The sequence below is a fragment of the Cryptotermes secundus genome, unplaced genomic scaffold (genome assembly GCF_002891405.2).
Source record: "Cryptotermes secundus unplaced genomic scaffold, Csec_1.0 scaffold280, whole genome shotgun sequence".
NCBI lineage: Eukaryota > Metazoa > Arthropoda > Insecta > Blattodea > Kalotermitidae > Cryptotermes > Cryptotermes secundus.
Window position 1 is genome coordinate 819680 of NW_019720566.1, and position 17372 is coordinate 837051.

Below are 17372 nucleotides of genomic sequence, written 5' to 3' on the forward strand. Positions count from 1 at the left end.
TCTGTTGGTGTGGGTGTGGAACATGGGTGGAATGAGTGACAGAAGGATGTACCCTGCAGTTATAACGCACTGGGTCTTTGGGTTCAGAAGCCAGAGTATTGACTGCCGGAATTAAGGCATCATTTGGTAAAGAAATGCTGATGATATGAACGTCAGGATAAATCACTATGACGACTACCTACCCGTCAGTTTACGTTAGGAAAAAATCCCAATATTTGACAGTATTGTATTCCTTGGTTTGTTTAATTTTTTCCCTTTTGGTGCTATAGCCCCAATTTTGGCCTTGGCCTACCTCCATGAAACTCTCCGTTTCACTTCGGTTTACTAGATTTTACACATCCGGTATAACTCCTTGGGCGGGTGATCAGCTCGTCGCAGGGCGTCTACCTGTACACAAACACAGAAAAACACACACAAACACTAAACATCCATGCCTTGAGTGGGATTTGAACCCACGATCCCGGCTTCCGAGCGAGCGAAGACAGTGCATGCCTTAGACCGCTCGGCTACCGTGACCGGCAAGCTTGTTTAATTACAACTGTAAAATGACGGACTGTAAATTATGAAGTCGTTTGGAATATTATAGTGGGCCTAACCAATGTCGTTGCTGTTTTGCTTGCCACCAGATGGGCCTTTGACATTCCTGGTCTCTGCCTGCCTGGCTAAGGTGGAGTTCAGTATCCACACTACTACATGAGTGTATTCACTTAGTGTATTTCCACTCCCTCCCGCTAGTGACTTCCGGGGAAGAGGAAAAAGAAAGCGATGACAATTATTTTGAATTGTTTCATTTTTGGTCCGTTACACTATCAATCACAAAGTCAATGAAAATTCCGTCGAGTGTAACAATGTTTTTAGGTCACTTCTTTATCTCACTTGCCTTACATGTTTCGGTTTAAGAAAACCATCATCAGAGGCACATATTACAAACACATGAAAACACTGGCGTTGTTTAATGTACACAGTATATATGCTGCGTGGACGCTGCTACAAATGTTCAAAGTGTAAAAGCACAACACTTTCTAGGAATATTGAATGCACGTTCAACTCTCGCATTCCATCCGAAATTGTCCTCAAATTGAAGCGTCAATGTTAAAATATTTAAAAGTTTAAAACATTTGAAGTAAAATGTTAGGCTCCTTCTTGTTAATTCGTCCCGATGCTGGGAGATGTCAACTTGAGGTTGTGTAGGCTTATGGTCAGACGTTTCCTACGCGTTGTGTGTTGTGTACACAACATGTGACCATAAGCCTACACAACCTCAAGTTGACATCTCCCAGCATCGGGACGAATTAACAAGAAGGAGCCTAACATTTTACTTCAAATGTTTTAAACTTTTAAATATTTTAACATTGACGCTTCAATTTGAGGACAATTTCGGATGGAATGCGAGAGTTGAACGTGCATTCAATATTCCTAGAAAGTGTTGTGCTTTTACACTTTGAACATTTGTAGCAGCGTCCACGCAGCATATATACTGTGTACATTAAACAACGCCAGTGTTTTCATGTGTTTGTAATATGTGCCTCTGATGATGGTTTTCTTAAACCGAAACATGTAAGGCAAGTGAGATAAAGAAGTGACCTAAAAACATTGTTACACTCGACGGAATTTTCATTGACTTTGCGATGACAATTAGTTACGATGATTCCTGATGACAGGCAGAGAAGACTTACAGTTAAATGTGGGATTCGAAACATGGTGAAGGCCTGGTTTATTATGTTTAATATAAGTTATTTATACCTTGATTTAAAAATACCAGCATTTCTTTAAAAGCAAATATACATCTTTCTAGGCGCAAGCTATCGATCCCTCCGTAACCCAAATGCAGGATTTTTAAATATTTAAAATGTTATACCGAGGTAGCTGTAATCGGAAATATAAACACAACGACTGTATGAAGTCTCTAATATTTAGGTGAATTTATATATCTCAGTATTTATGTGAATCTATATAAACTTTTAAAACCCAGAGACAGTTAACAAAATAAGAAACCTAAATAATAGAAGGTGATACAACAATATTCAAGATGCTTCAGCATACACCTAGCACATGTCACACTGAATGGGGATGCAGTGCTAGACTATCACACTATAACTGATATTAAAGCAACTGGTAACATGCGTTTAGTTCACATGATAAAGAAAAAAGTGCCCCTCCCGAAAAAGTCAATAAACACACACAGAGATTATACACATAACACATGAAGAAATATATTCAGTTGACACTGGATATAGAACAGCAGAGGCAAATTATCCATATCACATATAACGAGGGCACTTGGCAGGACAACAATCCAAACACAGCCACATAATCTGAAGAAACAATGCAAGGGAAATATATAAAACACAACCTCAAAGAACTCTCGGTAGGGAAACATGTTGACACACCCACTGGCAGGTTAAGCACTACCTGTGTGGAGTAACCTACCAACAGGTATCATAATACCAAGGAGGGTTATTGGTATTTACATTGTCAGCTTCAATAAAGATGCTTGGTTAAACTGTAAAATGCGAGATATCTGTAATACTTATATGATGAGAAAACAATTAAAATAATTTCTGCCAAATCTCAGTACTTGACAACGTAACAACTTATGGTGACTCCCGAGTAACTTTCATTAATATTATCAAATATATCTGATGTTCCGTCTTACATGCAACACTTTTAAAAATATTGTTTAAAAGTTACTACATATACATAATGCGTCTTTTAAACTGATTTAAAAACCACATTGTCCACCATATGTTTCGACAGTTATTGGTCAATTTAAAACTGTTCTGTGGAGACTGTTGTGCTTGCGTTTTTTTCTGTAAAAAGGGAAGTCACCGCCTGGTTCCGACAGCAGACCAAAGAATTTTATGCTGCTGGTTTTCAGGGCTTGTGAAACGATGGGACAAGTGNCTGTGCTTGTGCGTTTTTTTCTTCTAACGTAGGCTGTGTAGCCCCTTTACATATTCGTGTTTTTCGTGGTGCTGCATGTCTTCTCCTGCCGCGGTGTGTGTTTAGACCACAAGTGTGTTACACGTAACACGGAAGATCAGAAATATTAATTTTTAATGACGTGCAACAGGATGCTACGATATAATATTTTCATTAATACGTAGGTAAGTCAATAAGTAAGTTACAAATGGATATAGNTTTACCCTCGTATATCGGCTGACTTATTCTTTGACTAGTAAAGACTTTTTCAGCTGCATAGGCCATGTCGTTTCGAACACAGGTTAATCTGTGAATTACAGTGGTTGTGACAAGCAATCATGGCGTATTTCACGGTACCACTTAACTATGCAAGTATTCTTTGAGGGACCGAGGAAATTACGGAAATCCTCTAAATGACCGATCTCCTGGTCAGGATTCGAATCAGGGATTTCCTACATACGAATCATCAATCCCAATCACTAGACAGCAACGTTCTCTCAATGATAAACGCTCCTCATTATCACCAGCATCAGTACCAGATCTAGAATTTAATTTCGACGGGAGTGAAACATAAGAAGCAATACATTTTATAACTCATATATGCATCCACTAATATTCCTGCTATTGACGCTGATTTTATATCACAATTCTTTTTAATAACTAAAGTATATGATAAAATATCCTTGGCATATTTCCCAAATATTCAATAACCTGGAAAGAGGCGAATCTGTTAACAACCCTCCCGTCCCAATACAATAACGACTGCAATGTTAAAATAACACTGAGTTCTGTAATGGCATTTTCAATATCTGAATACGAATATGAGGATAACTAGGCCTGTACTGACACATAACAATGGTGGTCTGGAAGAGCAATTAAGCAATTCATGATGGTTATTCCAAACCAACTGTCCTCCCAAGTTACGCTTATTTTCAATTCAATAATACCAGACTCACTCTTTTATCTGACGTATATTGCCTCTCCACATTCTCATCCTTTTTATCAGGATTTATAAATGACTACGTCAACAAGCTGTAGGAGTCCCCACTTGATAGATCTGACCACTAAAAATCTACCATCGAAGACAAGAGCAGCAAGAAGGAAACGCGATCATAGAGCCATGCACCGCCTGCGGTTTCAATCCACGATTCCTGTGTCCGAATGACCAATGACCGCGTGCACCCCGTACGCCACTGTCGTGGGTTCGCCTGCATCTTTATAAAAAGAACTACGTTCTCTTACAACCCTGAAGACCGTACATTCTTTAGATACTATAGGGTTCTGACGACGGTGTATAACACACAGAGATACTGGATTTTGGGAATTTGTCCATCGTTCGGATTCTAAGTAACTAAGGAAAAAAACGTTTCGGAAACTGGATCCGTTTCCGTCCTCAGGTGAGGGAAGACACCAGTGATTGAGACTAGCTCTTTCTAAGGGACCCAACAGAGTAGGTGTCTTCCCTCACCTGAGGACGGAAACAGATCCAGTTTCCGAAACGTTGTGTTTTTTTCTTAGTTATTTAAAATCCGGACGACGGACAAAGTCCGAAAATCCAGTATCTCTGCGTACATTCTTTGTTTTCAAATACTGCTAATTATCAGGAATGAACAAGTTTCAGAATTGGCGCATCAATGACAATGAAAGTCAAACACAATGTGCAACACATCCAGAGATATGAGGTGTGGTACATATACTCCATGAAATGATAAAACATGGATGTGACAATATGAATATTAAATGTCAGAATCTTCAATCTAGTTGGTCGTTCCGCCAACTTCAGTGTTGGCGAGACCTCTGGCGCCTTGTCTCAGGCTGCCCTCGCAATCGGGACGGGGTATTTATACCCAAATCAGGATCTAGATACTTTTCGCGTATAGATAGATCATTGTCCTGTGCTGGTAGAGTTGCATTTGTAGGGATTTCGGTAATATGAATAGAAGAAGACCCTGCCGAAGATCAGGGTGCTGCGCCAAACCACAAGAGTTTAGTTAACCAGGAGCATTCTAGAGGCTGGCCAATAATCATGCAAGCAGATACTTTGGAACCACTCACTGTATCTGATAGGAAATACATAGTCTAGTGTGGCGCTAATGACTCACATGTATGGGTCTTTCACTTCAACTGCAACTTCGCTAGGCAAAGCAACAAACTTATTACAAACTGCCAATAACAGAGCCATCTTATCGGCAAGAATTCTAATATTATGATGAATACGTCTTATATTCTTGCACCTTAACTAATACAAATGCTTGATTCAAATCATACTGAAGCTGTTAGCACCTTTGAAAGTGACGGTGGGTCGAGGAGAAGACTGGCGGCACCACCAGTTGGACCCTGAATACCGCTGACCAGGACCGGAAGCATTATTGGCGGGCTGGTATCGATACAACGGGCGATGAATGCTTGGATCAAACGCTTGATTTGCGAATACATCTCGTCGTGGTATGACGCTACTCGCTGCGACTGCACTTGCGGATGTCTGGCGCTGCTGTAGAGATTGCTGGGGTTTCAAAATAGAGAGGGGATGCCTACGAGATCGTGTGGGGGAGGAAGATGCAGGTCTGGGACGTGACTCCCTGGAGGATGGTCTAGATACTGGAGGGGAAGGTCTTAGTTCCGGTGAGGACAGAGACCTACTATTCGGCTGGGTGTCAGGAAATCTGTGTGCCACCCAATGACAACCCAAATAAGGGGCTATATCTCTCAACTCTCGGACATCAGGGGTTGAGGTAAACATCTGCCCCATGAGAGACAACTGAGATTCAAACTTGTCTCTGATTCTTCGCACTTCACCAGTGTGATAATGCGTGAAACCCTCGTCTTCTGACATGACAGACTGCCGCTGAGGAGAAGCTGTTACTGAACGGCGTTGCAAAGACGCAGTCTTGCTTATCACGTTAATGTGAGGCATGAATCTGTCCCCGACTCTAAACGGAATTCTTGGCACAGGGGATAATGCTCTTGCTTTCCGGCGGCGGCTTCTTCCCCTACAGCATGTCTCGTACCGTCGCCTGAGCCACCGAACGTCACCAATCTCTTGTCTTCTCACGACTACTCTGTTACTATCAGTTCCTCGTCTCGCCAGGAAATCACGAGCAAGTTCTGGATCGCTTCGGTATCTTTTAAACATGAACTGATTATTTACCTTTCTGCCGTCTCTAGTGGAACTGTAATAAATGTCTTCGAGGCTCTCGAACTTGTTGCACAATCTTCTAACATCCCCCTGTTTCACAATTTGTAGATATGCGCGCCAATACTTTGTTGGGTCGGGGGAGACGCTCCTAGATCGCTGTTGGAAAAGGCTCTCAGTGCTACTACTACTGCAGTAAGCCCTATAGGGGCTGATGCTGCCTTGATGACTTCGCCGAACATTTGAATCATCTAAGCTCTTTCGCGTTTCACTTCGTGCTGATTTTATCGGAAATGCGGGCTCTTCTTTCTTCCGAGTCTTTAGAGGCATTGTTGTATACCGCAAACGGCTCTGTTCGCCAAACAACTCCTTGAAATCAGCATAGGACTGAGACGGGCAGAGCTTTTTTGGAGAGAACTGGATTGATGGATCTGCGGTGATCCGTGGTATAGAAAATGCCCCCGGGGCACTTTTGGCACGACTACTGTGAGTCAAAATAGTATGTCGCGGAGTTCTGATGTCACTAGCACTTCGGCAAACCCTTCCACTAGCTTTAGCCTGACCATTAGCCGTGTCGCTGGTCGCCATCAGATGTTGCCTTTCAAAGTACTCGACTTTGTGGAGTACATCTTCTCCACTACCTATCCGTTGGATCACTGTCCTTGTGGATGTATCGGAGCTTGCACTCTCCGTTTCACTTGCAGACGTTGTCGACACTAATCTGGCCACAACGCCATTCTCAGTTTTCTTCTCACTCCCAGCTGTTACTGCTTTGCTTGTCGAAGGCATAGCATTGGCCCACTCCTCCACAACTTTTTGTACCTCGTGGTGTTGACTTTGTGAACCATTTGAAGGTGTCAGCACAAGGAGAAAGTCGTTTTTCCTTGCAGAAGAAGCACGACGGTCGGATACATCTTCTTCTGACATTTCCAACGAGTAGCATGTTCTTGGTGAAATCGTTTCTGACAACACGGGGCTAGAGTTTGGACTAGGGGTCCTTCCCAGATCTTTAGCTGCTGCGGCAGCGATGGCACCCCTCGTCTCTCGTGCTCTCACAACCGGTACTGAATTAATTTTCTGTTTCTTCGTGACACGATCCAGGACCTCTTGGCTCAGGGTCATTGATAGACGTTTCTTCTCAGTTTCAGACAATGGCTTTGTGTGATCTGAATGATATATAAGCGATTCAGACTTCGGTGTACTTCCATTTTTCTTCCAGTGCGGCAGGGAACTGATGGATTCTGCCTTCATGCTCTCCGTGCGTCTGACCTCTCTTCTTTGAACAGCCGGCGAGTACAACTGATCACTAGTCAGTAGAGAATTGCATCGCACATGAAGCGTTTCTTTGTCACCTTCCCGTGGTCTCAGGAGTGCTCCACTTTCTGGTGGTACTGATATTTCATATTCCTGCCGCTTCATCACCCTGTCACGCTTCATGTTTGATACGGAGCTGTAGATCTCACTCAGCTGAGTCTTCAAGGCATTCACTTGATCCATCGACAGGCTACTCCATAGACGGCTACAAATTCCTCTTTCGTGCCTTCCAAACGAGTGTCTGCTTAAACTCCTTGGCATGCTATGGCTTCCAGTGTCTCTAAATACAGGTCTTCCTCTCCGAGAACTCGTTACTGCAGCCAGACAAGTTGCAAGGTTCATTACTGACGATCCTCGCCACAGCGGTTTATATAAGTCTTTCTTGGAATCGATATCCTTTCTTCTCGCGGCTTCTAGATCGGTTTCCTCCATACTGAGTTTACTGAAATGCTGCTTAAGGTTCTCTATGGATTTCTCTCTGCAGCGAAGACCTCTGTCTCGTTCACCTCTCCATCGCAAAGATTCGGCGTCTTTAGATTCGAAGAGCAAATCTTTCTTCTTCTGGTCTTCTTTAAGCTTTTTATATAGAATCTTCATTTCCTCTTCTTCTTTTTCCTTCGTTCTCAGTTGCTTCCAACGATCATAATCGATGACCTCCTCACCCTTTAGGCGAGGTCGGAGATCACCTGTTGATGCCGTTCGTTCCAGCTGTCCAAGACGTTCGAGACTTGAGTAGAACTTATGAAGCTCCCGGAATCGCTCCGACTTTCTCGTGGAGTGTAGCAGTTCCATGACATAGGATTGATATTCGTTGTGATCAGTGATGTGAGATATATTCAGGGAACTTGTACTATGAGCTTGCAATGATGAGGATGTTTTCCACTCGCTCCTGTGGCCTTGTTTGGCGTCCTCAACATCTCCTGCACTCCTGGCCCGAATACCTCTTCTCCTCAGTCCGCCTATACTCTCCACTGTTTTCACAGTTTGAGACCGTGTTCCCCTTATTCTTCTACATGCCGGTGATCTTGCTGCAGATGGCGATGAAGGCTGCGATTGGCAACGTGCTGAGGGTGCCATATTTGATGGTGCGTCTCGTTGAATGTCAACAGGAGGCAAGTGGCTTTTTGATATAGCTCCTGTGGGTGATGATAACAGAGGTGGTTCACTTGAACTCCTTACCTTAACACTCTCTCTTCCATCACTCTCTGGAGTCCTACTTCGTGATGGGCTTAATGAATAAAATATTCCAGCCTCTACTTCGTGTCTTGAACTATCTTTTTTAAACCGGGAAAAATGTGATCGCACAGGACACGTAACATGATGATAGGAAGGACTTGGGGACCTTGACAACAGACTGAACCTGCGATCCAAACTTCGGAACTTTGATTCTGTAACAGGTCTCTTCTGTCCAAGATAGATGTTCAGCAATCCAAGTGTGGACTCTGTTCTGTAAGGGGCCGTTCTAGTTGTTCTACCAGTCACTTGTTCGCTAAACTCCCTCGCTCTTTGTAAAACAGATGAAGATCTGCAGAGAGTGCTTGCTGCAGATAGTGTTGGAGACGGTATGTCCCTTAAAAGAAGATGCTGAAAGAAGGATTCGGAATCTAAGGGACTCACATTCTGCTGAGCAATAGTATCAAGCAAGCTATCCCTCTGTGTGGCTAGCTGTCTCATAGTAGGAACAACAGTGAGATCCTTCATAGTTTCAGTTTTTGGCACTGGATTGCCCTTCTTCTCATTCATATTTTGTTTCCTTTCACTGCTAACTCTAGATTTGTTACCTGACGACGGCTTGGGGACGCCATTTTTTTTAGATGCATGGGCCCGTCTTGATTCACCATTGCTGTCCAACTTACCTTTCTTAATTTTCTTTTTATTATCTTTATATTCCTTGTCCATCCCTTTATCAGAATTATAACTAGCAACTTTCCTAACTGTTTTTTGCATGGACATTGGTGTTTTCACACTTGTTACAAGAGATTTATCTTTTGTGCGTTTCCTTATATCTGCTGAGGCACTTTTCCTTACTCTCCTATTACCTTCATCTGTTGTTAGCTCTATTATTGATTGTGTGTCATTTCTCGAAGACCTCGGCATTGTAGGCGATTCAGTGGTCATACATTCCCTACTTGCACTTCTATTGGTTCTCTTCCAAGGACTGCTTGCTGCTGAAGGACATGGGGAAACAGCAGACTTTTTCTTCGAATCTGAGGAAGAATAGTTAGATGGGGAGCTTGATTTCATTGCCACTCTTGAAAATACATTTCCTTTTTGAAGACCTGAAAGTGATGGTGACTTTGAGGTGGTAGCAGTCACAGTGGTAAGAGTGGGTGTCGTGGGAGTAGTGCTTGTTATTGTTCTAGGTTGAAGTAACTCTTGCCCTTTTGGAGAAATTGCAACTGTTACATGAAGTGACTTATCCACAGGATGGCACTGCAAACCAGCATTTCGTGCAGAAGAGTAAAGCATTGTTGAACTCCGTACCACTGTCCCCTGGGGCAGTGATCTCAAATTCAGTCTCTCTCTAACATCTCTATCCTTTTGTCTCTGTAAAATCTTACGAATTTCCATTGGTGCTGTCAAATCAGGAGACCTACTCAGTCTTCTAGCAGCTTCCTGCTGGGGTTTCCTTGGCTGCACATTGGATGAACTGACTTCTGTTTTTCTGTTGATATTCAAAATTTCTTCTGGAGCTGATTTGCTTCGACACAGAGTAGTTAAACTAGTTCTGGTTCTTGACGGACTTGAGGAAGTGGCCCTCATCAACCTGACTGGATGATCACCCTTACCAACATTTCTACTACTTATTCCAAATTTGTGACTTAGCCGATCCTTTAGGAAACTGACATTTGTATCTCTGAAACATAGCTCATGTCTGGGATGAATTGAACCTCTGTGGGACTGGGAGGGTAGCTTCATCTTTGACCAAAGACGGAGTGTGGAGCTGTGGTGTGAGGATAGCCTCTTTGGTGGGGAAGGAGGTGGAGGCTGGGAAATTGTTTTCCTAGGAGTCACCTGAATAAGGGATGGAGCCGTGCGCTTGTATGAAGAGAACACAGGAGGAACATTTGTGTATGTTGTGGTAATAGGGTAGCACACAATTTCTCGTAGGGGGGTTATGTTCTGCTTATGGACACGAATTCTTGTGAGATGTGGGGAAATGGGAAAGTATTCAATTTCAGATATATCTGCAGGAAAGGGATGGGACAAACAAATAACATAATATTTATGCAGATGAATACACCATTTGAGTTATTTGTGCATTAGGTTGCAAAGTGATTTGGGTGCTAGCTACCTGGTGCTAATGCTGAATTTGTGCTCTGTCTCTTGATACTAATGCAACTCTACATAATAATTAGAAATTGAAGCAGGTGCAACAGACAAATTTTGTTTATTTAAATTGCTTTGAAGACAGCAGCAAGAAAGAACAGCCTAGTTACAGTGCCACAGGTTCTACTGATATCGTTATGGCTAAATATTTCAAACATGTAATTAATTTCATTTCCATGTATACTGTGTGCAACCAACTGGCATTATACAGTTAGACCATAACTAGCAAAACATATGTCGATGATAAACTATGAACAGGAAGGCTCCCTCTTCCATCATCTAAAGGGCTAAATCGCTATAAATTAAAATATCAAGGAATGACAATTGTTGTGCATCTGGGATAAATGTGGGTATTCTCAAATTAATTATCTCACAGACCAAAGACCATCTTAGAAGCTTTTTTAGTTCCCAGTTCACATGTTTTTATTTCAGTTGGAGTCCAGTGGAATATGACATAACAAAAATGATAGAACATGACAGATAGCTAACCTCACAACTCTGAATAATTCTGTGATATTCTTAAAAATGTACTATAAATCAACACATTCCAAATCAAAAGATAAAATTCACGCTACCAGGAAAATATTGTCACATCATATCCAAGGACAGATATTGAAGATTCAGTACAGAATTTGTTTAACTGGAGATTTAACTGTGTCATACCAAAGAACTATATAGTGACATGAGAGAGAGAGAGAGAGAGAGTGAGAGTGAATGAAAATACAGCAGTAGGTAAAATTATAACACAGAAGTAATAATAATAAAAATTTCACAAAATCTACAGTTTCAAGGCCTAAAATGGCTGACTACCACTATTACAGCTGACACTCTTAGAAAAGTCAAGTACCTTTGGTGTCTTTTCTAATTTATTTTGCTGACCTTACCAAAATCATTTCAAGAAAACTTATTCCTACCAAATCTCTCCCAAGTAACTTTACATATCAACTTCACTACAATCCTAGCAGCAGAGTTCTAAGAGCTTTATTCTAAACTTCTTTGCAGGAATAACATAATACTTGTATATATACAATCTTGCATACATATGTTTACTCCTTGATACAATTGTTTATGCCTATGATTAATCCTTATCCTTCATTTCTCTCCTTTAATAGCTTGTTTAAACAGTATGGTCACAGAGCTACAGAAAGAGTAAATTGTTTATTTAGATGAATAATTGTACCTAATAACTTTTCATCTTGCATCCACAGTTCTTTCCAGTGACAATGACACAAACCCAGTAGCAAAATTCCACAGATTCTATATAAAAAAAATACTGAGAAAGCTGGTTCATGCCATAATGCTTCTGACTTACATTTGGGAGGAGCTTGGTATAAATCTTGGCTAGAACACCGACAAACCCGATTGAGATTTTTCATGGGTTTCCTCAGTCCTTCCACTCAAAGGTCAGAACAGTACCTCAAAATAAGCAATGACTGGTTCCTTCCATATCCTTTCTGACCTATTATTCACTAGTCATCCTACCATCCAACATGATATAGTTCAAGCTACTGACAGTCTTATTATTTCAATCATACATAAGAAATAAAATAATAAAATACTCACAAGAGTGTTGACTTAACAATAATCACATATCTACAATTCTTTATCAAATGTATTTATAATGTGATAGTATGTAATTAAAAATTTCATAAATTTGGTTATTTTCAGTCTTTTATGGAACTGTTTTGAGCAACAGAGGGACAGCATGATTCTGATATTTTGTTTTAATATGAGTATTAAAAAGTGTCAGTAATATATTCCTCATTTTACACTATATAAAACCCAGGTACCAAACATTACATGTACTACAAACACAATCAATGTTTTTACTTTGTTTTATCTGGTACATGATGGACAATGACTTGAGGATTAGAAACTTAAAAAAAGCACTCCTTAATCTCAAGGAAATGTTTATTGCTTTTGTAATTTTTTTAATTAATTTAATTTTCTTGGGGTGGAGTGAGACTGAGTCCACTTGGTATGCCAGCCACTAACTGACCTACTATACCAGCCCTGGATGATATACCTAGTACGATGATGAATGTGGAGCAGTTGGTGGAATGAGAATTTGCTGGGAAAACCAAAGTACTCAGAGAAAACCTGCCTCAGTGCCACTTTGACCACCACAAATCCCACATGACCTGACCTAGGCTCCAATCCGGACTGCCGCGGTAGGAAGCCGGTGACTAACTGCCTGAGCTACAGCATGACCAAACTGTTGCTTTTGTATCTTTGAGGAATGTTTGCACTAAGACACGTCCAATGATGCATACATATTCTGTACATACAGCTGCTCATAGTTTAGGTCAAACGGTAATAAGCTTGAATTCTGTTCAGGCACCACACATTTCAAGTCTCAGTCAGGGCACATGCTACACTGACTGAGGCTTTTCATGTCTTTTGCCCAACAAATTTGCAATATAACAATTGAAATACACAATGATTTTTGATACTGCATTCACAGTTAATTGCAGTTCACCCTACATAATCATTCCAACAACCTTTGCAACTGACAGAGAAATATTTAATAACATATGAACCAATAAACATTTCCCAGGGTGTCAGGCCCCTTACTGTAAAGACAGATCCTCCAAAGATATAATCTAAAGGATGAGCTATTATAATTGTCAAATGTTTCCCAAGAGCAGGCATGCAGTAGGTAATATTTGCCTCCACCGCTGCAGTATATCCAATATCAACAGAAGCACAGAGATTGCAAGCAAACAGTTCCATCACCAACATTACACATGCCAACATATCAAAACAGCTGAGCATTTCCTATACATGTTATATAACAACATCTGTTTCATTTGAATTTGTTTAAAGTTGTGTTACCTGAATACATTACTGAATTCAGACATGTGCCAGAAAATGGGCAACAAAAAACATTAAAAATGGTTTACAATGACAGTGCCAACATTGAAACAGAGATATATTAAAGAAAACACATATAGTAATGAATGGCAGAAGATTTCCCAGTTTGGTGTCATTAATGTTACCTAGTGTTTAAATTTACGAAGTGAATATGGTAGGCCTATTTTTCAGAAAACAGTCCAGAATCCCATTCTATTAATAAAGAGTAAACTCTTCCACTGTTTGTAATTAAATGCAGCGAATATTTGAATCAGTTACTGAAACTCCACTTTTGTTTCCACATTTCCTCCTTGGTGACGTATGGCTAAAAAATTTTCTGTTATTAGAATGCCAATGTTTAGCAGTGCTAAAATGAAGGTCTGCAATTTAATATGAGCTTGAAACAGATGAATCAGTTTACATATTTACAACTTAATTTCTTCTGACCAATTTTAATGTCAACCTTTCACATACTTGCTAGACTTTCACACAGCCGCTTTCTAAATCTTACTTGTATGTCCAGCTCATTATATCCCCTTCGAATTGACTAGCAACACTAACTGGCCTGTATAATCAGAGGGCTCCATGTTATGTAATAGCCTGCATCTTAGCTTCCTTCATCTTCCTTAGTTCCACAATTTTCCTTTACAATTTCTTTAAGATAGTTTCAATTAATGTTTTCCATCAAGGAAATATGTATTTCAACAGAGGAATTGTTTCCTTTCACAACTGGAGAAGGAGTTGTGAACAGCAAAAGTGCAGCTTCAATAATGATTACACACTCTAAGAGACGCATCCATAATGAGAGCACAGAACATGTCTGAGGAAGTTGAAGGTTGACAAATTTAGAATTAGGCAAAAATACTACAATCATTTCATAGAATTAAAGATGCATAAACATCCACACACCAAAAGGTAATGGCTAAACTTCTCTCTGTTTCACAAACACAGAGTTGACTCTATATTATATTCTTCATAGATTAATCACCAAACTTTTAAAATCCCTCAGTTACTGATTATAGCTTCCTATAATGATTTAAATGTTGCCAAACTCTTCCAGTAATATACATATATCAGTGATGCTTTACAACGATCTGACAGACTACACATCATCTCACTCTGTTGCAGCTATCTATTTTATTACTTTATTTCTTTTCCCAGGGTCTAACTACCAGAACAAGGGCTGTTTTTTGCCACTGAAAAGATATATAACCCAATCTTTAGTGACCAGTAGACTATAGAGAATATATTCTACAGCATTATATATCTGATGTGATTTTCAGGGCTGAATACAGTCTGAACAGTAAGTAATTCCAGGTTTTTGAATTATCCATTGTATTTAGCAATACATACTACTTTTTCCCTTCTTTACAGCAGATAATCTAGATAGAATCCCACTGTTATTCTGCATTTGAACATGTTCCACATCCTACAATCAAAATATTTTCACTGCTCTTGGTTAAGTGACAGATAACTTTCTTTTTAAGCACTATTAATTCTTTCAAAAGTCTAAACATATTTTGCTTCAGCTAATTCTTACCAATTTGTATTTATAATGAAGACAGTTTGTGTAATGAATCACATAACAAGTGGTGGATAGAATTTGACTGTGTCTAAAATTGTAAAAATCTTCTTACTCTCTGCAGTTTAGCAAATGGCAATAAATCTAAATACTCAATAATGTAAAAATTCACTTCTGTCTCAGTACACTGGTATATAATTTGGCCTTCTTCCAAATCCTTCTTATTCAACAAATAGTCTCTTGGGCAATCAGTCATATCAGTGTGGAATGAACGACAGTCTCTGCCTCCATCATCAAGAAATGATATGATGAGTGACAGTTTTTAATTGCTTGTACATATAAATTTGACTCTCAGAATCAGGACTCCTTATTAGGGGAACAGGGAGCAGGATCAGGTGTTCAATCATCCTATCCAAGGCCACAATCAACATCGCTTAACCTGTTCATTCTAGATTTTTGGTCTTAAGATAGGATTTAAAGCTCACAGATTTTCTGTGATTCCAAATTAAGTGACATACACTGTGGCTATAGTAGGATGAGTGAAGGCATGACTCCACCCACACTTACAATATTGGTCTGTTATCAGGCAGGGACACTGGGCTCTGACATGTATATACATATACAATGACCAACTTTGTGACTCATTTCATCAGTGCCTGTTGAAAGTTGAAGAGACAGTCTCCATAATGTCAGAAATTCATTTCGTACTGACTCGGCTGATTTCCCAAGAAGATTTCATTGAATTCATTTGCCATGAAAGCTTAAAATATCATAAAGTGTAATTCTCTGCATGTAACTCAGAGATGTAAGTTCAAGCCATTCTCAGACATGTTCCTAGCAATAATAATACTGGCATTTACTTCATGTCAGTTGGCATAACATTAAATGTTACCTTGTTAGAAATTACTTTGCCTAGGTTTATACTACACAATGGGTTAAAACTGGAGTCATCATGTCATACTAAATATCCTTATGTAACACTCACCTTTAGGTCTTTCAGGTGCAGGTTTCCGTAAGCCATGGAGTGGCACCTCACCACCCTTCTGAATGGTCTTGTATGCCAATTTCTGTTCTGCAGGACTCAACTGACTCTGCAGGTTCTCATCACGACGTTTGAACACCAGTGTTGAATCACTCTCATATCCAGATTCCTTCAGGGCACTGAAGCACAGACCACACAATACACTCATAATCACAATCCAGTTCACTGCCTTTATATTAAGGCACTGAACACTACTTTACCACAGTATACAAAACAGCTGGATTACAATATTTAAACATTAAACAATAAAGAAAAGCACAGACATTCTGTGTTAAAAGTAAATGTTCAACTTAAATCAGCAGAAATTAATTTCTATTAGAGATATAGAAGACTAACTTGGGTCCAGAATGGGATAGAAGGTAATAACCATATGCTGAGGATACAAAATAAAATACTGTAGCACTATGTATATACTCGTTACAGGTAGAACAGCAATATTCGGATAGCCAACAGATCTAATTCATTGTACACTAAATGGAACATGTGAAAAAGAGATACCAAAACACAATTGTTAAAAGAAAGGAATCTGAAGGAAGATAATGTAATGCTCAGCAATTATGAACATGGAAACAAGGATTCTGTGAAAAAACACACGTATGTATACAACTCATAATTTTAATCTAGGTCAAATCATGATTTCTATTATAAGAACTGAAATATATCAAAATTTTAATATTTCAAAACAAATATTTTTTGTAGTATATTGAAGCCCAAGGACAATGAAGCGAGTCCAGCGCGAAGTCAGTGTGATCATAACCTTCATCAAGAATGAACGTTAGCTGGCTGGAACAGCGTTGTTACATGAAAATAGCAGTGCTTTGTGGCAGAAATGCAACTGAATGTCACTCAGAGCTTGTGGAAGCTCTGGGTGATCGTGCTCTACCATACAGATCTGTTGCAAGGCAGAAAATTATTGTAAACAAGAAAGAGAATAGTTGGATCACTAGAGGAATAAAAATTTCACTTAATCATAAGCGTGAGCTATATTTGAATATTAAATATAATAATGATCAGGCATTAAAAGATTTCTATAAACGTTATTGTAAAATTCTATCAAGAGTTATTAAGGAGGCTAAGAAATATCAATACAATAAAAAGATATTAACCTCCAGCAATAGGATCAAAACTATATGGAATATTGTTAAAACAGAAACAGGTAGAAAAACAAAAAAAGAAGGAATATCATTAATAAATCATAACGGTCTGCAAATAGATGATCAGCACATAATATCAAGTATTTTTAATAAATATTTTTC

At 39.6% G+C, this 17372-nt stretch overlaps 1 protein-coding gene across 6 annotated transcripts in view; it reads right to left on the bottom strand.

Moving 5' to 3' along the window:
• LOC111868667 overlaps window positions 1-17372 on the bottom strand; it is a 331386-nt gene that overhangs the window by 51846 nt on the left and 262168 nt on the right. For 5 of the 6 annotated variants that reach the window (XM_033753177.1, XM_033753179.1, XM_033753182.1 and 2 more), the window contains 2 exons: window positions 16060-16235; window positions 5206-10557 (listed from right to left, as the gene is read on the bottom strand). In XM_033753177.1, the coding sequence (XP_033609068.1) occupies window positions 5206-10557; window positions 16060-16235 (5528 nt within the window). The remainder of the gene's footprint in view (window positions 1-5205; window positions 10558-16059; window positions 16236-17372) is intronic. The other variant, XM_033753185.1, reaches the window with a different exon arrangement.